At 40.9% G+C, this 22,943-nt stretch overlaps 1 protein-coding gene across 1 annotated transcript in view; it reads left to right on the plus strand.

Moving 5' to 3' along the window:
- The first annotated feature begins 268 nt into the window (after window positions 1–268).
- BEND7 (BEN domain containing 7) overlaps window positions 269–22,943 on the plus strand; it is a 113,158-nt gene continuing 90,483 nt past the window's right edge. Inside the window, exons 1-2 of the mRNA XM_006877631.1 lie at window positions 269–329; window positions 2,641–2,724. Of these exons, the coding sequence (XP_006877693.1) occupies window positions 269–329; window positions 2,641–2,724 (145 nt within the window). The remainder of the gene's footprint in view (window positions 330–2,640; window positions 2,725–22,943) is intronic.

Here is a 22,943-nt window from a genome sequence, read left to right on the forward strand (position 1 = left end):
AGACAGGGGCAACTTCTCCCTGGGAAACCGCCTCCTACCGAGACCCGAAAGCTGAAGCACCCGAGTTCGTTCGAGGTGGTTTTCCCTTTCCTTTCCTTTTTCTTCCCCTCTGCTGATTAAAGAGACGGACCTTGGTCCTGGCTGCTCCCGCTGCTGGGTGACAAGAGCCAGTGCTGCCGCCGCCGCCTCAGCCGTCGCCGCCTCCCCTCTCCCTCCCGCCTCCCTCTCCCCGGCCGCATTCCCTGCCTCCTTCCTCCTTCCCAGCACCATGGAGTTCTCCGAAAGGAAAAGAAGCAGGAAATCCCAAAGCTTCAAACTGGTGAACCGAGGTAAGCGGTGGGCCAGGGCCGGGGGCCGGGGGTCGTGCGGGTTGGCGCCGGCGGCTGGAGAAAGGACTTCGCGCGGCGTAAACATCCTCGCGCCGGGCCCCACGGCCCCTAGCCCTCGGCGGCGGGCTTCAACTCCCGGGGTTCGTCTTCCTGGCCCCCAAACTCCCCTCCCGAGCGGGGTGTCGGAGGAGGGGCCGCGGCGGAGGGGGGCTGCAGCTGCTCTAGCCCGGCCGCGAGGAAAGTTGTGCTGGGGAGGGGGGTAGGCAGGATGTTATTTAACGTAAACAAGTCGGAGGGCATATCAGGAAATTAGCAAACAATGACACTTCGGGAGCAAGGAGCCTTCTTTGGTATTCCACTCCTGTGGCTAGGCTGGGGGTTGGGGGAGAATTGCCTTTCCTTCAGGCCGTGCTTGGACGAATCTGGACGAATGATTTTTTTCCCCCCAAAGAGAAAGAAAAAGGTTGTTCTTTTAGAAAGGAAAAAAGAGCTCATTAAGTGTACAAGCCCAGATAAGAACTGTTGATATCTAACATCTTCTCTAGATGTGATTTGGGTTGAAAAGGTGTTTTACAGTGTGCATCACTTACCAGTCAGATAAGTATCTTAAAAAAAAAAAATACTGCTAGTTCCTGATCATTTAACAGGTGTACAGGACAGACTTTGGGCTTGGGTTATTAGAGGAGGGTAAAGTTGAATGGAGTCTGACTGTTCAGTTACTTGTTAGAGTATTTTCCTGATTTGACGTTTTTTAAAATAATGAGAACTAAAGACAGGAACAGACTTACAAATGTGTCTTTCAAAATGCATTGTCTCCTTAAATTAGAGGCAGGCGACTTTTTTCATTGTAATGTCACAAGTTCTAATATTGAGTATAGAATCACCCTGTTTAAATATCTTCTTTGAATATATTTGAGGTCCAAACAAAACCACAGACCTGCCCTTTTTTTTTTTTCTGATGTTTTATCTAGTTTTGGCATCAGAGGAGAGAGAGAGAGAGAGAGAGGGAAAAAAAAAAAAAACCCCGATTGTTTTAACCACCTGGAGAAGTCACATACCAATATAAACTGATGAAAATTAGAAGGCTTTTGCAAGTAATAGCGTTTTCAAAGTAAGCTAAACTAACTGATGTGGATTCAGCAAAACCGACCTTGGTTTAGTCTGAAAATGGTTAGATTATAGACATTTTGAAGATCTAATCATATCTCTTTCCCCAAAATTTATTTTGGACATTTTAATGAAAGAGGCCTAAAATAGCTTTATATATTCAAAATATTTAGCTCTTTCCTCTCTACATCTACATTTTCCCCCTAGCAGTACTGATTACTCAATTACTTGTGCTTAAAAGCCTCTCCGTATGTTACTAGCCTGTTGGTGCTATCTGATTCATTCAGGAATGTGGGCTGCTTTCATATTTATGACCTCAGGAAACTTACTACTTTATCTTAAGAGTGAGAGTAGTTTTATAGACCTTGGCCTGTGAGGTCTAAGGCCAAAATGGGAAGAACTGTTAGGAAAGTTACATTTTCATACCTAGGTGATCACACTTTTTAGAACAGGAGATTGCCACATGTACACAGAAGCCTCCAGAGAGAAGCTTGTAAAATACTGTATTTTAAAGTTTGATTGACTTTGCAAGTTTTTTTTCTTTTTTTAAATGAAGGATGTGATTCTTCTGTCTGCTCTGCAGGTGAATTTTTAGAAAATAACCGATTGTATATTAAAGTACATTAGTTAAATGATAAAGTTTTACTTGGGTGAAACTTTACCCAAATTATGAAATATTTGAAATAACAAATCAGTACTTTTCATGTATGCTTACCCTTAAATTGCTTAATGACAGGGGATTTTTTTTTTTTCTGCATAAACTGAGAAAACTCAGTGCTAGAGGCTCTAAAGCACATTATCAATATGCCCAAGAAAATGGGTTTTAGAGATAAATTTAAAAAGCTCCTCTGGCCTGTGATTGGGTGAGGTTTTTCTTTTCTTTATAAACATAACTTGTCACCTGAAAGGAAAGGAACTAAATAATTGGCATCTCTGGCCAAAATTACTGGGAAAACTATATGCTCAAGCAAAGCTGTTTTTTGAAGTCAAAGTAATATTTCAATGTTGTATACTTTCTTCAGAGTAAGCAAAGTTTTTCATGGATTATTATTGACTACAGTTCTGTGGCTAACTGGGTTCTTAAAAGCTCTATTTCTAAACCAAGGCATAGATTATGCGTCTAGTCTTAACTGGGATTCTACTCTATTCATTCATATTTTGCAGGTCATTAGAATTCTAATTTGTGGTTGTTTTCTCATCCCAGATTATCACCATGAGGTATATACGGCCTCAGAATTCAGCAGCGATGTTAATGGGGAGGCCAAAGAGACACAGCCCATTTTTTTAGGTAGGTTCTTATGTCAATTAATTTCTCAGCAAAACAGCTTGGCCATTTGCAATTAGAAAGGGAAAAAAAAAAAGATAGTGCAAGAACGGGAAATGTCAGCCATTGCTTAATGTAGGACATTCTTTTCGAGACCTTTTATTTTGCAGATTGCCAATATATCCCTTATTAACATTGCTAAAAGTTGTAATTTCAGGCATAAATGTTTATTAGTGTCTACACACAGTGCTAATTATCACTCACTCACAGAGCCAAATGCTGACTGTGCAGTTTTGTGGCTCTGCGCGCACCCATTTACATTGCATATTCACTGGCATGATTCACTGGCAATAGTTTGTGTAATTGGGGTATTACATCTTTGACATCTGGATAACAGAAATTCAATTTCCAGGAAGCTGCTATTTGTTTGGTTTTGCTTCTGCCTTGGGTGGGATAGAGGATTAATGTGCTGTCTTATTATAATGTCCCTTCACCTCTGTGGCCTGGTTGCTAATCCTGCCATGACAAAATTAAATTAAATCTACAGTCAAAAAGCGTAAAGAAAACACAAGTGTGATTGTCTAACCACCTCTTGATAGTACTACTTCTCACCCAGCAGCTCCTCATTTTCAGGGCTTTGTGTTCATTTCACAGCAACATTTTTGGTCAGAGACTAGCCACAGCTCACTTTTCTCTCACCAGCCTCGCATTCCTAGCTCACCTCAGGGACTAGCTGAGCAAAAGCAACATCTCTGAGTCGTTTAAACAAGTGCAGCTACAGGACAAATAGGTAGAGAGCCAAAAAAATGTCACCTCTTTTTATGTAGTTTTCTGTCCAAATATTGCAGTGAAGAATCTGGGATATGTGTATTGTGATTTGCAAACCACGAGCCAACGTTTAACACCACTTAGGGTTTTGCCACTAGAGTGAAGTACATAAAATAGGAACGGAGAGTAACTGTTGGCATTTGGCGTCACCCTTACCAGTTCCGGACACCTCTCTACCCCCACGTAGTAGAATGAGGGCTAGGGACAGCACAACACAGAAGCAGAAAATGAGAGAAAGTCAGGGCAAAGGGCTTTAAAAGTGAAGACCAGAATTGCTGGATCACTGGTTAGAATGGATAGGACTCAGAAGCAGGATTGCCTTGTAGACTAGATCATTTCGCTTCAAATTAAGCAACCAGAAAACCAGAGGGTGTAGTGTTCTATCACCTGGATCTCTGTGTTCTGCTTTAAGGAAGAAAAAGGGTGGGGCTGCAAAGGAATGAGAAGTAGTCAAATAGATACTTAAGGGAAATGTCAGTATTTCTTACAAGTGGGATTATAGGAGGTGTAAAGATCTTTCCAATGAGGGAGAGAGTATTGCTCAGGCCAGCACTGCCCTTAGTACTTGTTTACTGTTGTTAAGATAACCAGAAACTCAGAGGTTTGAAAAAAAAAAAAAAAAATCCCGAGGTTAATAATCAAGTGAAATACTATGGTCTGGAAACAGAATATTCTTGGATTGTATTCTTTTTGAGGAGCCTGATGTGACGTTGCAGGATAAACATTGGACTGCTAACCACAAGGTCAACAGTTCAAACCCACCAACTGCTTCACTAGAGAAAGAGGATGTTTTCTGCTCCAGTTAAGATTTACAGTCTCGGAAATCTATGTTGATGTTGTTGTTGTTGTTCCGACCTATAGCGACCCTGTACAGGGTTTCCGAGGGTGTAAATCTTTACGGGAGTAGAAAGCCTCATCTTTCTCCCGCGGAGCGGCTGGTAGTTTCGAACCCCTGACCTTAAGGTTTGCAGCCCGATTTGTAACCACTACGCTACCAGAGCTCCTTAGAGCCCTCAAATTCATTCCTACCCATAGCGACTCTGTATAGGGTTTCCAAGGAGCAGCTGGTGAGCTTGGACTGCTGACCTCACTATTCAAATCCACTTCTCAGTCCAGCGCATTAACCCACAATGTCACACCTATAGGGTCGCTATAATTGTAATCCACTTGATAGCAGTGGGGTTATTGTTGCTGTTTTTTTGTTGTTGTTGTTGATTTTGTTTTCTTTTCATTTCCCTAATCTTGATCAGTTGTAATTCTGACTTTGCCATTTGAAATAGAGGATTTGCCTTGGTAGAAAATTTACATTTATCTGAAGAATGGTACATCATGTTCTTGATTTAGTTAGTCTCCAAAGAAGCTGGCTTTTTCCCCCTTTCTGCTGTATACTTGGAAAATAGTAAGGTTGCTATGGTTGTGTGCTGTAGTCGGTTGCAACTCATAGTGACGCTGTATAGGTTTTCTAAGGCTATAAAACTTTATGCGAGCAGAAAGCCTCATCCTGTGCAACAGCTGGTAGTTTTGAACTGCTGACTGAGGTTAGCAGCCCTACTCGTACCCACTACGCTACCAGCGTTCCTTAAGTTGCTATGTTGTTGTTAAGTGCCTTCGAGCCAGTTCCAACCCATAGCGACCCTGTATAGGGTTTCCAAGGAGCAGCTGGTGAGCTTGAACCTCTGACCTTGTAGTTCAAACGGCTTTGCAGTCTGGCGCATTAACACAGAGTAACTTAATTTTGAGTCTAAAAAGGGGAGACTGGGGAACAAGAGGATGCTAGTCAGAATTCAGGAAATGCATACTTGCAAAGGCAACAGACATTACTGCTTTCCTAGCCCGCGTCCAAGAAGATAGGAGAACAGTAATGGAAGATCAGGCTTGTCATACATTTTCAGTTATTGGTCAAAGACGTCATCTATCAAGAGACAAAGGATTTAGCAGCATGGAGGTGTGTGCCATGGGATATCTCTCAATCTCTTGCTTATTGTGAGGAAAGTGTAATGATTCCTAAAAAACATTTTTGTTTTGTGATCTCCAGGTCAATTTTTTAAAAAACAGTGGAAGAACAAATAATTATACAAACTTAATATCTAGAGCAAATGCCAGTATTTTACTGATGACATTGGAAATTAAGAATTTGTTGTGACAATATAATATTTGCAGTTTTTGTGTTTATAGTTAGTCCTGGTATGGCACTATAGGAAAAGCACTCCTACCGCAAGGTCAGTTTGAATTGCATGGTTGGTGGTTCACACCCACCAACTGCTCCTCCTGTACAGGGCCACTCTGAGTTGGAACCAACTTGACGGCCCTTAGCAACACAACCAACAATTCTCAAAAGATAGATTTAAATGATGCCTATTTTGTCATTTGCAAGAGACTTACTGAGGTGTAGGATTCTGTATAAGATTCATGACACCCAAGGGAGTTTGCTACTAAAATACCAAAAACAGTTGTTTCACATGTACTTCACAGTACTAAAAAGGAGTCCTGGTGGCACAGTGTTAAGTGCTCAGCTGAGAATGGCAAGGTCAGCAGTTTGAACCCACCAACTTCTCCAGAGGAGAACGATGGGGCAGTCTGCTTCTGTAAAGATTACAACCTTGGAAACCCTATGGGGTAGATCAACTCTGTCCTACAGAGTCTGCATTGGGTTTGGTTTGGTCAGTACCGAAAAACCCTGGGGATGTTGTATAGCATTTGCTGTATTAACTTTATTACTGCTTGCACCTATGAATTTAGCATAGGGCTTGGGGCGGGGAAAGTGCTCCAGACTTTGGCAGAGGTTCCCACATCAAATCCATTTCTCTAGAGTATTTTTAGGCAGTTTAACTAATGTCATGCCTTCAGTGTGGTAGGGCAGATCTATAGGTGTTCTTTCTAGTTCTTGTGTAAATGGTTTTGGTGAAGTAATTTGGGAGTTACTCCCAGATTTTAAATTTGATACTAGAGTCAGAGAAGATTACTTTATCTTGTGGACATTGACTTTCCCAAACTAGCTGCTGATGGGAATATGATAAACATTTAAATACTGTTTGGAGGAAAACAATTCAATTCATTTAAATAAATTCAGCAAGTATTTTTTGAGAAAATGTTATGAATTCAGCACTTTTCTGGAATGAGAGTAGGTTTGGGGATAGCATAAGAAATGGATGGGACAGAAATCCTGCTCTGAAGGATTATAATAGTCCATTTGGGGAGATAGGAAAAATTCAGTTAACATTTAAGGAGCAATATATAGTAATAATAACTGCTACAATTGTTTGAGCAAGATGTTTAGTTGAGTACTTTACATAAATGATCTCCAGTTATCTTTACAGCAAATCTGTGAGTCATTATTATCCCCATTTTATAGATGACGCTTAGAAATGATAGATAACCTGCCAAAGTAGGAATCGCCAGAGCTGAGATTCCAGTCAGCCAGAGTTGAAGCACCCCACTGTACCATGTCTCTGAATAATAAATGACAAAGTGAACTATTAAGGCAATGAACAAAAGCAAAGCTGGAAGGAAAATATCAGATCTAGATTAGACCTTGAACTGTGGGAAAGATTTACATAGGAAGAGGGAAGTTGGAGAAAGTTCTAGAGGGGAAGCCAAGGCAGGTCCATAAACATCATTATAAGTAGCCTTGGAGTGTTGCACTTGGTCGGTTAGAAAGTGTTTTCACACTTGTTATCTCTCTTGATTCTTACAATGCACTTGTGAGGTCGTTAGGGTGGATGCTATTATTCCTGTCACATACATGAGAAAACTAAAGCTCAAAGTTAAGTGACTTGCTCATAAATAGCAGAACCTGGAGTGAACCCAGGTCCCCTAGTCAAAGTTCTTTCTCCTCTATCATGTTGAGCCAGGCAGATTGAAGGATCATAAGGAAACCTTAGCTGATAGCAGGGTACTTTTAGAAAACTGAGTATTTTAATAAGATAATTCATCTACTGGTCATCAAAGAACATTTCTTTATAAATATTAGATTCTGGTTTAAATTTAACATGAAAAAAAAACAAAAACCAGTTGCCATGTTTCTTACTCCTGGTGTGAGTCACCCCATAACTATGAGAATAGAAGTATGTTGCATAGAGTTTTCAGTGACTGCTTTTTAAAAGTAGATCTCCATACCTTTCTTTTGAGGCACCTCTGGGTGGACTGGAACCTCAGATCATTCAGTTACCAGCCAAACAAGCCACCAGCACAACCCGGAGACTCTAGATTTACTATTGTTGCTGTTGTTAAGTGCTGTCGATTTGGTTCCGACCCATAGCGACCCTGTATTGTGTTTCCAGGAGTGGCTGGTGAGCTTGAACCGTCAACCTTGCAGTTTAAGCCGACTTTGCAGTCTAGAGGATTAACCCACAGCACCACACCAGGACTCGCAAATTTAAAACATAGTTGTTCTTCCTGTGTTCAGTAGTCCTTCATTCCTATATTCACTCAACACATATTGATTGAGCTCCAGTTATGTGCTAGGTCTTCTTCCAGTTGTTTTTAGTATTCAGTTCAGTTATACAATTTGCAGTACCAGAAGCACATGGTATAGTAACCATGCCTACTGAGCAGAATTGAGATCTCTAAATTTTTTTTATCTCTTTGCAGTGGTTTTCTTGATGATAGTCACTCCCACTAAGGATTCAAAGAAACTCCCCAAAGAGGACATACTGAGAAAACCCGACATACTTATAAGTTAGGGATTTATCCCCCTAAACACAGGGTAATTGTGGAATAATTGGGCTGGTCCATGTGTAAAATGGAAGAACTCATTAACTAGAGTCAAGTGGTTTGCTCTTTGTCCTTTATCCTCTGGTTCCTACCCAAATTCTTGTTTGGCCTTCAAAGTCCTTGGGAGTTAAGTTCCTTCTTCCAAGTAGAAGGAGGCCCTGATGTGTTATCATATCACTGTCTGGAGTTACAAGCAAGAGAAGCAATCTCAAATATGACAAAGGTTCAAGAGGACCAAGAGAGAGAAAGGGTGTGAGAAAACCTCCAAAAGGTATATCATTTGGAAGCAACAGCCTCTCCTCCCCAAAACTCTACTCTTAACACCCGGTCCAGTTGTGTCCGTGTGTCCCTGCCCTTTTCCACATCAGTTCTTGTTTTGCAGGGTGAGGGGAGGTGAAATCAAGCTATGAGTGTGTCTCTTTGAGTTTGGATTGTAGCCAATAACGATAAGTATCATTTATCTAGATTTGTGTGCCAGACAGTGTATATGTTTGCTCTCTGCATATGGTATCTTATTGGCTTTGTGTTTGTTATTTCATTGACTGTTCCAAGAAAGGTACTGTTATCCGTACTTTGTTGTTATTAAGTGCTGTCACGTTGATTCTGACTTATAGCTACCCCATGTGACAGAGTAGAACTGCCCCATAGAGCTTGTCTGTAATCTTTGTAGAAGCAGATTGTCAGAGCTATTGGGTAGGTTCTAACTACCGACCTTTTCATCTAGTAGCTAAGCGCTTAACCAGTGCACCACCAGTACTCATTATTCTCACTTTACAGATGAGAAACTTGACAAGTTCATAAAATCATTCAGTGACAGAGCTAGGATATAAATCATGGCCAGCCTGTCTCTAGGAGCCCTGGTGGTGCAGTGGTTAAGCACTTGGTTGCTAACCAAAAGGTTTGTTTGTAGTTTGAACCCAACAGCTGTTTCCTAGGAGAAAGATGCGGCAGTCTACTATTTCTGTAAAGATTTATAGTGGTGTGCTGTGAAGTCGGTTCCTGCTCATAGCAACCCTGCATAGGGTTTCCGAGGCGGTAAATCTTTACGGGAGCAGAAAGCCTCATCTTTCTCCCACAGAGCAGCTGGTAGTTTCAAACTGCTGACCTTGAGATTAGCAGTCTGACTCATAGCCACTACGCTACCAGAGCTCCTGGTAAAGATTTATAGTCATGGCCATTCTATGGGACAGTTCTACTCTATCCTGTAGGGCCGCTGTGAGTCAGAATCAACTCAGTGGTAGTGTGTTTGGTTGTTCAGTCTGTCTCTAAAGTCACACCCACAACCACTTGACATTCTTTATTCAAATGAACTCCTATGTGGTGCCCCAATACTTAGAGCAGATAAAAGGGGAACAGGGCTATTGGAAGCAGATAGAGGAGAACCAGAGTTCCACATTCTTCTGTCTCTCTCTCCTCTGTGGGCCTCAGCAGAACTTTTAGAGCTCCCTCAATCACAATTTAAAAACCACTGGTCTAGATGGTTTCTAAGATTTCCAACAGCACTAAAAATATATCTGATTATGTGATAGTCCAAAAAATGACTTCCAAAAGAATTGCCAGCAAAGTCAGATTATTGAGAGTTCTTCTTGACAAAACTTAAGCACCTATGGTTTGACTATGTGCGCACATATAAATGAGTTTATATAGCTGTAGATGCCGGCTTAGTCATTGTTTTGTTGTTGTTGTCAAGTACTGTCGAGTCGTTTCCGACTCATAGCGAACCTGTATAGGGTTTCCGAGGAGCCGCGGGTAGGTTTGAACTGACATTACTTATTGCCTGAGTTTGGGGGGCAATTGCAATTAGGCCCTGCACCATCTCAGTCACCACCTAATATTTATTTAGCATTCAACACCTAAGTACTTTCAGATATTATTTACTTAGTACAATAAGCATTGAACTATGAACTGCAAGGTGTGTGCTTCAAGCTTGCCAGCCACTCCATGGGAGAAATATGAGGCTTTCTGCTCCCACAAAAGTTTAAAGCCTCGGAAACCCTATACAGAGTCGCTATGAGTCAGAATCAACTTGAGGGCACTTAACAAACATTAGCAACAACAAATATTCACAACTATCTTGTGAAGCAGATGATACAACCTTGCTTGCTGAAAGTGAAGAGGACTTAAAATATTTACTGATGAAGATCAAAGCCTTGGGTATGGATAGCATCTCAATGTAAAGAAAACAAAAATCCTCACCACTGGACCAATAAAAAACATTCTTATCAACGGAGAAAAGATTGAAGTCGTTAGGGGCTTCATTCTTCTTGGATCAATTATCAACACTCACGGAAGCAGCAGTCAAGAAATCATACGACGTATTGCATTAGGCAAATCTGCTGCACAAGACCTTTTTAAAGTGTTGAAAAGCAAAAATGTCAGCTTGACGACTAAGGTGTACCTGACCCAAGCCGTGGTATTTTCAGTAACCTCATGTGCATGTGAAAGTTGGACAGTGAATAAGGAAGACTGTAGAAGATTTGATGTTTTTGAGTTATGGTGTTGGAGGAGAATATTGAAAGTGCCATGGCCTGCCCATATAACCAACAGATCTGTGTTAGAAGAAGTACAGCCAGAGCGCTCCTTGGAGGCCAAGATGGCTAAACTCAGGAGGGACCAGTCGCTGGAGAAGGATATATCATGTTTGGTAAGGTAGAGGGTCAGAGCAAAAGAGGAAGACCCCCAGTGAGATGGATTGGCCAAGTGGCAGGATCAGTGGGCCTCAAGCATGGTAAAAATAGTGAGGTTGGCCCAGGATCGGGCAATGTTTCGTTCTGCTGTGCATAAGGTTGCTGTAAGTCGGTACTGACTCGATGGCACCTAACAACAACAACAACAACATACTGTGAAGCAGGAATGATATTTGATTTGCAAGTGGAAAGCTGAGCTCAGAGATGAAAGTGATTTGCTCAAAGATACACAGTAAGTAGTAGTTAACTACAGTTTAAAGTCAGGCCTTTCGACATCAAGTTTGAGCTCTTTTCACCATGTCCAATCTGCCTCCAATCCTCTCTCATTCTACCCACAAAGGAAAGCCCAGGACCATTTAAGAAGTGGCTCTGTAGGATAAGCGCTCGACCTCAAAGTTGGTTTGAACTGCAAGGTCAGTGGTTCAAACTCACCAGCCTCTCCTCATAAACCCTATACGTGGTTGTTATGAGTTGGAATCGACTCAAGGACACACAACAACATTAACAAGATTTGTTTAGTGTCTACTCTATGCTAGGCACTTCCCATACTTTATCCCATTTCAGTCTCGCAGCAGTTCTGAAAAGGTATTACTATGCCCAGTTTTAGATACCAATGTGGCCCTTAAAAAACAAAAAATTGCCATCAGGTTGATTCTGACTTATATCAAGAGTCCTGGTGTGGTGCTGTGGGTTAATGCACCAGACTGTAAAGACGTTTGAACTGCAAGGTCAGTGGTTCAAACTCACCAGCTGCTCCTTGGAAACCCTATACAGGCTTGCTATGGGTTGGAACCAACTTGAAGGCACTTCAGAACAACAGCAACAATAGGAAAGAGCAGGACTGCATCATAAGGTTTCCTAGGCTGTAATTTTTGACTCCAGGTGTTGCGCTGTAGGATCAGCACTGGACTGTGAAACACAATGCTGACAATTCAAAACCACAAGCAGCTCCTTGGAAACTCTATACAGGGTCGCTATGAGTTGGAACTAACTCTATGGCACTCAATAACAACTATCTTTATGGAAGCAGACTGCCACGTCCGTCTTTCTCCCACAGAATGCTGGTAGTTTAGAGCTGTCAATCTTTTGTTAGCAACTGAACACTTCCGCTTTACCATTGGGCCTCTTGAGGAAATGAGGCCCCATTCTCCTTCTTTTTCTGTGGGGAGGGCGGAGGTCTGTTCCTAGCATATCTTTCTTGCTTTGTTATTGTTAGGTGCCATCAAGTCAGTTCTGACTCATAGTGATCCTATGCACAACAGAACTAAACATTACCCGGTCCCGAGCCCTCTTCACAATTGTTATACTTGAAATCATTGCTGCTGCCACTGTGTCAGTCCATCTTGTTTGGGGGGTGGGGGTGGGGTCTTCCTGGTTTTCTCTGACCCTCTGCTGTACCAAGCATGATCTTCCTTCTCCTAGGACTGGTCCCTCTTGAAAATAACGTCTAAAATGTGAAACATTAAGTCTCGCTATCTAGCTTGATGGCCTTCTATTATTCCCTTAAAAATGTTTGCTTGTTTCAGTTTCTTGATTACTCCCTCCTATAGCACTCCTCCCCATTCTTATATTTGTTCCATTCATCATGCTTTTTCTCCATTCCAGTCTCTAGTCTCTTGTCTCTTACCATGTCTTACCACATCTCCAGGCTTGATCTATTAAAATCCTATCCTTCTATTTGGTTTTTAAAGCCCAATTCTACTACTACATAGGACTGTAAACCTTTTAAGTTTATATAGCATCATAGAGCAAAGTTAGGTTTAAAGTTAGAAAAGCTTGTCTGAGTCTCAGTTTAACAGTTGGTGACACTTTGGATTAAACTCTTGAGCAGCTTTCATAATCCCTATAATAAAATAGTAGTGTTGGCTTTGACATCCTCATCTCCTACAATATATGGTGGTGGTGGTGGGACTCTTATGAGTTGGAATTGTGAATTGAAATGGACTCGATGACATTTAATAACAACAACAATGATCTTTCAATTAGCAGCCAAACGCTGAACCACTGCACCAGCAGGACTCTCTGAATATCTTTTTGTGGTTGTCATGTGCCGTGGAGTCGTTTCCGACTCATAGCGACCCTGTATAGGATTTCTGAGGCTGTAAATCTACCAGTAGTGTAGTGGTTACAAATTGGGCTGCTAATCTCATGGTCAGCAGTTGGAAACTACCAGCTGTTCCGCGGGAGAAAGATGAGGCTTTCTGCATCCTTAAAGATTTGCAGCCTCTGAAACCCTGTGCAGGGTCGCTATGGATCGGAACCGACTACCCGGTACTTAACAACAACATGGGGTCATTATGAGCAGGAATCTACTCAACAATAATGGATTTAGTTGAGTTAGAGAGCAAGTATAACCTGGATTAAAAAAAAAATCCTTTGGAGCACTTAGTGTAGTGTATTCATAAAAGGTACTCAAATAATATGTACTCAGATATTCATTATTTAAATGCAAAAATATATTGGACACTTGTATTTTTGCTGTTGTTGAGTTCCGTCAAAGTCGGTTCTGACCATAGTGATCCTGTATAGGATTTCCAAAGAGTGGATGGTGAATTTGAACTACCAACCTTGTGATTCAAACAGACCCTTCAGTCCAGTGCATTATCCTGCATCGCCACACCAGGACTCCAAAATCTTAATATAGCAATATTTTAAAGCAAATATTGAAGACTCCAGGATACTTGTGGTGGTGATTATGTGCCGTGGAGTCAATTCCGACTCATAGTGACCCTGTACAGGGTTTCTGAGGCTTTAAATCTTTACGGGAGCAGAAAGCCTCAGCTTTCTCCCGCGGAACAGCTGATAGTTTTGAACCGCTTACCTTGTGGTTTGCAGCCCGATTCGTAACCACTACGCTTAGTGGTTACGAATCGGGCTGCGAACCACAAGGTCAGCAGTTCGAAACTACCAGCTGCTCCGCGGGAGAAAGATGAGGCTTTCTACTCCCGTGAGGATTTACACCCTCGGAAACCCTGTACAGGGTCGCTATGGGTCGGAACCGACTCGAAGGCACTTAACAACAACAACGCTACCGGAGCTCCTTAGGATACTTGTATAGGACTCAATATTTGCTTTAAAATACTGCTGTATTAAAATTTTGGAGTCCTGGTGTGGTGCTGTGGGATAATATACTAGACCACAAGGTAGGTTTGAATTGCAAGGTTCATGGTTCAAATGCTTTAGCTGCTCCTTGGAAACCCTATACAGGGTCACTATGAGTCAGAACTGACTCGTCAACACTTAACAACAACAATATTAAAATTTTAGAGACATTTATTGAGCTAAACTAAAATATAACTCATTTAATTTAAAGATGTTTTTGTAATATACTAAGCAGAAATATGGGATTTCTAACATTGAATTGGGAGTTCTGGTGTGGCACTGTAGGTGGGATAAGCTCTGGACTGCAAACTGCAAGGTCAGTGGTTCAAATTCAACAGCTGTTCCTTGAAAACCCTTTACAGGGTTGCTATGAGTTGGAATTGACTAGACAGGACTTAACAACAACAACAACAAATGTTGAATTGTGAAACATAACTGGTTATTTTTCTTTAATCTAGAAAAGACCAAAAGGGAGAGGAACTCATTTATGAAAGCCAGCAGCATATTGAATACAAAATTGAAAAATAATCTATGTTCTGCTTGTTCAGTGTTCTGCTGTTTCTCTGGTACAGCTTTATAGAGGTGCTTAAGATAATACTGACCTGTTTACAGATTGATCTTGACATTGTCTAGTTCTCAGGTTCTACTTGAAGAAAAATTTCATCCTCATTTTAGGAAAATAAAGCCATGCATTAAACAAAAACAGTGGTTGTTGGAATAGTAGTGTCGCAAAGCCCTTAGCGAATGGAACAACACTTGAAATGTCATATTCCTGAGGGCATAGGGCCTCTGCATATAGTGGCATAGGTTGTACCTGTTCAGGGGTGCCCAGTGAGGGGCGATTGGAGCTAAAGTCCAGCCTGTTCTGTGCCCACGAAGATCTGTGCACGGGGCAGTTGTTGTGTCCTGAGTAAGAGTTGCCTTTTTCTGTATTTTATGAATGCTCTGTGTGGTTTAGCAACCTCCCTACATATGAAATATGTGTTGTGTTGTGAACTTCTACTTTTTATAAACTGATCACAACCAAATCATTAAAAAAAAATTTCTACAAAGTACAGAATCTAAGAAGAGAATACAGATTTTACTTTTGGAAGTAACTAATTGGCCGTATATATGATATAATGAAAATTTTTGGAACAACGTGTTTCTCAAAGTTAAAAAGTAAATTGAGAACGTTTACATAAAGTCTGTTTTTTGGTAAGTAATGAGGTATTGGACGGGAGTACATCTGCAAAGGCAAGAAAAGATGGGCAGGGAAAGAAGCAGAACTCATACCTTAAGAGTGACTGGTCCAGGAAATGCCTTGAGGTTTATTAGAGGATTGTGAGCCACCTGGACTGCTCCCCTGCCTGATAGCTGATAGTTGTCATCATCTGCTACTTTTAGGCTAAGCCCCAAACTCCTTAGCATGACAAATAAGACCCTGCATGAAGTAGCTCCTGTCTGATTCTTTGGGCTGATTCCTTACACTGCTCCTCTCATCTTCCCTGCTTTAGCAGACCAGATCACCTTCACTCTGGACTGGGCCTTTCGTCCTTATCCTGTAGGTCATGCTCTCCTACTGTCTCCTTTGCTCAGAATGCCCCATTCTCATTGATTCAATACTTTCCAATCCCTAAGATCCCAAATTGATGTAACTTCCTCCAAGCAGTCGTCTCTGCTTCCTCTTCTCAGCATTCTGTGCATAGCTCATCAAAGTAAAGGCATTTTTAGTTTGTTTATATATCTCTCCCACTGGATTGTAAACTCCCTCAGGGTTATCTCTGTATCCTTACTGTTTAGCACTATTCTAGTCACATAACACACATCAATACAAATGCTTGATGAGTGAATGAGGAGTCTAATTTTAAATTTAATAAAATCTGGTGAGATCAGCCATTTTGAAACTCTTACTGTTCAGCTTTTTGACCTCTAAGCTCTCACCCTGGCTCAGCAGGATGAAAATTTGTACATCCATTTTTAGTAGCTAACACTAACAATAAAATGCTTATTTTCAGTGAATTGTATATGTTTTTCTTTTTTTCTGCGTTAGGTTAATGGCAGAGCCCCTTCTAAAGCTTAACTCTGAAATAAAATACATTTTTGTGTCCTCTTGCGCCGGTCTTCCTCCCTCCCCCGAATAGACTCTGTGATGGTCTCTTTGTCTAGAATGCCCTTTACTCCCCTTGTCTATGTGATCCTTTATTCATCTTTCAAATCTCAGCTAGATTTCTTCCAGGGGAAGATGTTGAGTTTGAAGTGTTTATTATATTCCCTTGGCACATTGGGTATGTGCTCAGTAACTATTTTTGAATAAATGAACAAGTACCATTAAAACATGCTAACATGTAAGTTGCCGCCAGTTTTCAGCTTCTCTGAGTGGTAGAGTTTGTTCAATGAAACTGTCCCATGCATTGCATAAGGTCTTGATCTCACCCTCTAAATGTTGGTAGCATGTTGGTTGGTTGTTAAGTGCCATTGAGTCGGTTCCGACCCATAGCGACCCTGTACAGGGTTTCCGAGGGTGTAAATCTTTACGGGAGTAGAAAGCCTCATCTTTCTCCCGCAGAGCAGCTGGTAGTTTCGAACTGCTGACCTTAAGGTTCACAGCCCGATTCGTAACCACTACGCTACCAGAGCATGTTGTTGTTGTTAAATAAGTACCTTCCAGTTGGTTTTGACTCATAGCAACCCTGAATAGGGTTTCTGAGGAGTGGTTGGTGAGCTTGAACCACAAACCTTGCAGTTCAAACTGACCTTGCAGTCCTGTGCATTATTAACCCTTAGCACCACACCAGGAGTCCAAATAATGCTCTGTCCTCTGAGCTGGAAGCATAATGTATATGTTGTTGTTGTTGTTAAGTGCCGTTAAGCCAATTCCAACCCATAGCGACCCTGTGTAGCGCTTCCGAGGAGAAGCTGGTGAGCTTGAACCGCCAACCGTGCAGTTCAAATGGCTTTGCAGTCTGGTGCATTAACCCACTAAATTATGGTGTATTTTGTATATAAATTATGGTATATTTTGGTAGCATGAATGTATTATAAATGTCAGTTGCAGCTGAACCTAGTTGTGCAAATCAACATTGTTGTTGTTGTTGGTTAAGTGCCGTCGAGTCGGTTCCGACCCATAGTGACACTGTACAGGGTTTCCGAGGGTGTAAATCTTTACAGGAGTAGAAAGCCTGATCTTTCTCCCATGGAGCAGCTGGTAGTTTTGAACCGCTGACCTTAAGGTTCGCAGCCCTATTCATAAAACATAACTACTACCAAATGGGATGTGAGGCTAATTGCCTCCATGAACAACTGCCTCCTTTGTCATGAGACCAGAACTGGATGGTGCCTGGTTACTATTACTGAACATTTTGATCAGAGATTCTATAGAATAATCCTGATCAAGGGGGGAGTGAGAATGAGGAAGAAGATTTCAAATTTTCATGAAATACAGATTTTATGGAGCCATTGAGGCTGGATTAATCCTGAGAAAATCTTTAAACCAGAATGTCCTCTGAAGTTTACTTAAGACAAAACAGTAGGTTCGCTTCAAAAATGTCTGCCTTGAGCAGTATATTCTCTTAAAAATATCAATATGGGTAAAATTGAGAACAACAAGTATCAGATAGGAAACTTATGGGACATTGAATTTATGTTAGTGGGGGAGGAATGGTTTGGAAAAGGAGGATGAGAATGAGGGCCTAACCTGAAGAACGTAATACATGTCACTGAATTGTACAAGGGGGCTTCAAAAAACTTGTGGAAAATTGGAATTAAAAGAATTCTTCCATGAACTTTTGGAAGCCCCTTCTACATGTAGAAATTGTTCAATTCATGTATGTTCTGCTGTGTATATTCTCAGCAGCAACAAAAACTAAATGATTAATATCTTAACACCCCCCTTTCCCCAATAAAAAGTCCTCCTGTGTAGAAGAGCTAGATACTGATCCTTAGCAGGCCCACATTGTGGGTTTGGTCATCTGGTGGCAATACAGCTGTGAGAATAAGAAACTATTCTATTGCCAGAGACTGAACCTCCTGCCCTCATCACTGTCTCAGTGATGCCTGTCCAAAGGGGAACACATGAGAAGCTGTGATGACCCAGTTTATCCACATCACCATAACTGGTGGTGGTTGAGTACCATGGAGTCAGTTCTAATTCATAGCGACCCTGTACAGGGTTACTGAGGCTGTAAGTCTTTACAGGAGCAGAAAGCCTCATCTTTGTTCTGTGGAACAGCTGGTAGTTTAGAACTGCTGACCTTGAGGTTAGCAGCCCGACTTGTAACAACTACACTACCATAGCTCATTTCACCTTCACTAGGATCTCCCCCATTTATGATCAGATTGTTGTGCCTCCTTCCTATACAAAGGACAACTTATGACAAGCAGATTTGATAATATATTTAAAAATCATTAAGAAGGTTAGACAGATTTTCTTTTGGTATTCCAGTCAATAGCCTTGTAAATAAAGATGTATAAAATTGTTTTCTTAGTATTGCATTTTTTCCAAAAATGTAGAAATGTACTGTGTTATTTGAATTCCAAGGGTTTTACAATGTTTCTTGCTTGGAAATCAAATTTTATATCTGAAAGGTTAATGGAGAAAACTAATTATGCTATCTGGTAACCAAATGTGTGATGAGACATTTGTCTCTGTAATTAACAGCAAGGAACTTTTATAGTTTCATAAAATCGAATGTTGCATAGAGTATGCTGTGAGCATTTGTTTGGATGAGGTGTCCAAAGCAGAGATGTTTATGGATGATATAAAGTTGAACTGAAATGTAATGCAGGTGTCTGTGCATCTCACAGCATTTCTCATTGTTGAAATGGAAGCTAGAAGATTAATAACTTTACTTTGTCATGATAAAATAAGTAATGTGTTCTTGGAACAGTGGTACAGTACATAAGTTACTCAGTAATTCCAAGAATTTATTCTGTTCCAGGAATAATATTCTTAACAATTTATTTTTACAGAAAAAGTTGATGCAACATAATAGACTCTGAAGTTGCTTATATGTTTAATGGAATTGTATCTCAAATATGACTTTATACCTGCATATAAAATATAAAGATCTTCGCCAGAAAATACAAGGTTATGGTGCAACTTAAAACTGAAGAGTCAGGAGATGCAAAAGTTAAGGTTCTTCTCTTAACAGTAACTCATTCTCATTGCACATACATAATTTTTTTCGATTACTATCAAGACTTTAATGGGTACCTCAATATGTATTGTGTGAAATATGGTTGAGAAGGATTTTCTGCAGGAATATTAGCTTTAGCATCTCTCCGTAAGTTCAGTGTTTGGCTATTTAACTCTACTCTGGAAGAGAGAGCCTGGTGCCTTTAGCATCAAGGAGACACGTGGCCCGGATCTCATCTGTCTTCCTTCAATTTACTTTGGCTGCTTTGGACAAGCAGCTTAGTCTTCTTGTTTTTTAAATGGAAACTCTATCCTCCACCAGTAGGTAGAAGATGAAGACGGCATGTGATCCTTTGGAAATGGCCCAGATGGCCTCTACTTGCCACCTCCCTACACATACCAGAGAAATAAGGAGAATTTCTTTCACAGAAGTCACCGAAGTTAGTTTACCTCTTACACATCTGTAGTGTTCTTCCAGGTTTCCTCAACTTGTAATTTCCCATCATATTTGGTACTAGAATTTATTTATTCATTTATTCATTTTGTAGATATTTACAGGCTAGTCACTAGTGCCAGACTGAAAGATTAAAACATCCATTAGGTTGTGATAAGAGAAATGAGGAATTCTGTGGGAACATAGACCAGTGGCCCTCAGCAGGTTTAGGGGATTACAGACAATGACCTTTGAGGACATGACATTTGGCACCTAAGGATAAGTATGAAGTTAGAGTGAGGGTCTAGAGGGGCCTGTGTGAAGGCTTCCAAGGAAGTGAAAGTACCTCTGAAGAACTCAAAAACTTCTGTTATACTGATAGCTAGACCAGAGGGTCTCTGGCTATACATTACAGTCACTAATTAGATTCTGATTTAATTGTTCTGAAGTCAGGCCTTTGTTTGTTTGTTCTGATAAGTGCCACTGAGGTACCTCTGACTCACAGTGACCCCTGTGTAGGGTTTCCTAGGAGCAGCTGATGAGTTTGAACCTCTTACCTTGAGGTTCAAACTGACATTGAAGTCAAATGCTTATCCTGTGACGCGACATCTAGACACTGATAATTAAAAATAAATAAATAAATTCACCAGGTAACCTAATGTGCAGCCAGAGCCAAGAGCCACGAGCCACTAATACAGAATAAGGGGGAGATGTGGCAAGAACCTAGGCTAGAGATAGAGGCAAGATATGTAGAGGGCCCTGTGAGCCATGCTGAGGGATGGGGGTCTGTCTAAGGGTATTGGCAGCATCCCACTGAAGTATTTGATGTAATTAGATTTGCATTTTAGAACCATCGCTCTGACTTCAGAGTGGAATATAGATGGGAGGGAGCAATGAATGCATAAGGTTTTTGGCAGTAGCTCCACATCAATTGATAATGGGAGTGGAAAGAAGTAGAGGGATTCAGAAGTAATTTAGAAGTTAAAATAAGTAGGACTCAGTGATTAATTGAATATGAGAGGAAAGGGGAAGAGGGATAATTCCCCGGTTTCTGCTTTGGACAACTGAATTGCTGTATTTATTAAGGCTTGGTTATGGTGGGGGTAAAATCTTTTTTGAACATAATTTTTCAGTTATGTTGGAAATGTCCAAGCAGGGCTGACCAGTAGGCAATTAGATGTGTGGGTCTAGAATCCTGAGGCAAGTGGGTTGCAGGAATAGATTTGGAAGTCCTTACATATAGATGGTCATTGTCATGAGGAGAGATGATTGGAGGATCTAAAGGGTGTGTGGATAGTGAGAAGATTGTCTAGGGTAGTGTTCTAAAAACTTTTAACATTGAAGCTGGTGTTTTTCACAGTAGTGATTGTGACCTATAATGAAGTCTATTCGGAGGTTGCTGCCATCAATAGGAACAGCAATACTATTAAGAAGAAAGAAATTTAAAAAATCACAGTACTTATGCATGTAACCCCACTGCTAAAAACAAGGAGTCCTGGTGCCACAATGGGTTAAACATTGGACTATGAACTGAAAAGTCAGTGATTTGAACCCACCAGCTGCTCCATGAGAGAAAGATGAGGCAATCTGCTTCTGTAAGGATTTACAGCCTTGGAAACCCTAGAGAGGGAGGTCCCATGATTCAGAAGAACAGCAATAATATAAAGAAAAAAGAATACTGTGCATGTAGAAAGTATAAATTCATGAAACTCGTTTTAGTTAGCTGCATGGTATAAAAGAGGTTGGATGGTGCTGTACATGGTGTTCTGTTGGTTACAAACCTAAAGATTGTTGGTTCAAACCTACCTACTGACTCTGAAGCGAAAGGTCTATTGAATTACTTCTGTAAAGATTATAGCCAAGAAAAAGCCTATGGAGCAGTTCTACTTTGTAAGCATGAGTTGGAATCAACTCAAGGACAATGGATTAGGATTGTTTTTGGTTTTCAAGTTTTTTAAAACTTTATTTTGTGAATTGAGTGAAGGTTCATAGACAAGATCATCAGCTATACATTCAACAAATCACACACTTTGTTTCATCTCAATGATTGCAATCCCCTCCCTGCAACAATAGTACCCTCTTCCTCCCTATGGTTCCTATTTCTGTTCTACCCACCTTTCCATGCTTTCTCAACTTTGTCCTTAGGTGAATGTTTCCCTTTTGATTTCAGAAGATTGACCATTTCATGGTGAGCATACTTTACTAGTGCTGTTGTCCCCTGCTGTTGTCTACTGCTTGGCTGAAAATTGGGCCATGAGGGTGAGTTCCTTTTCAGACCTGAAAGGTAGTTAAGGGTCATAGTCTCAGGTTCCTCCAGTCTCTTTATGACCAGTAAACCTGTTTTATTTGTTTGTTTGTAAATAATTTTGAGTTTTATTCTACATTTTCTGCCTCTCTATCTAGGGCCTTCTACTGTGACCCCGTTCAGAGCAGTTGGTAGTTGTAGCTGGGCACCATCTACTTCTTCTGGTCTCAGGGTCGTGAACACTGATGTTCACATGTTCCATTAGTCCATTGGACTAACTGATTTCAAGCCTCTTCAATTCTCCTCACACTTTTTTCTTCTGCACATGGAGAGACCAACAACTGTACCTTAGACAGCTGCTCATGAGTTTTTTAAATCCCAGACAATACTCACCAAAGTATGACATAAAGCATTATTTTTGTGGACTATATTATGCCAGTTGATCATGGTGTCCCCAGAGACCATGACCCTGAGCCCCCAAGCCCAGTAACTTATTCCCTTATGATTTTGATAATAGCTGAATTCAGAGCGCTGGCTCAGGGGAAAGGTCCTTGTCTCTTTCAGCATTTGTACGTCCAGCAGTCCTTGAAGATCTCCATGTGTCTTGTCATTAGTCTTTTCCTGGGTCTAGGAGTTTCACAATGCAGGGACTCCACGTCCCCACCTGGCTCTTATTTCTTGGTGGTAGTAGGTCTCCCTGAGCTCTGCTTGCTTAATCTGCTTTATATCTCAAAAGAGATTGACTTGAGATGCGATCTAATCTTGTAGATTGTATCTGGCCTCATGAACATCATAGCAGTGAGAATTTACAACACACAGGATAATTGTATCAGATTAGACCTGATGACATCAGATCACATCATGGAGGAGGTGATTACATCATCATCACATAAGCGTCAAACCACTAAGAATCATGACACAGCTAAGTTGATACATATTTGGGAGAAACATAATTCAATCCATGATGTCTATCGTCATGAAATTTGCAGTTTATTTTACACAAATTGCCAAATGATTATATAAGAATCTGTTTTTTTATAGATATGTAAAGATATATCATAATTGTTATGTGTATGGTTAGTGGTGACTAGGTGCTGCGGAGTCAGTTTCGACTCATAG

Source organism: Chrysochloris asiatica, unplaced genomic scaffold (genome assembly GCF_000296735.1).
Source record: "Chrysochloris asiatica unplaced genomic scaffold, ChrAsi1.0 scaffold00544, whole genome shotgun sequence".
Taxonomy (NCBI): domain Eukaryota; kingdom Metazoa; phylum Chordata; class Mammalia; order Afrosoricida; family Chrysochloridae; genus Chrysochloris; species Chrysochloris asiatica.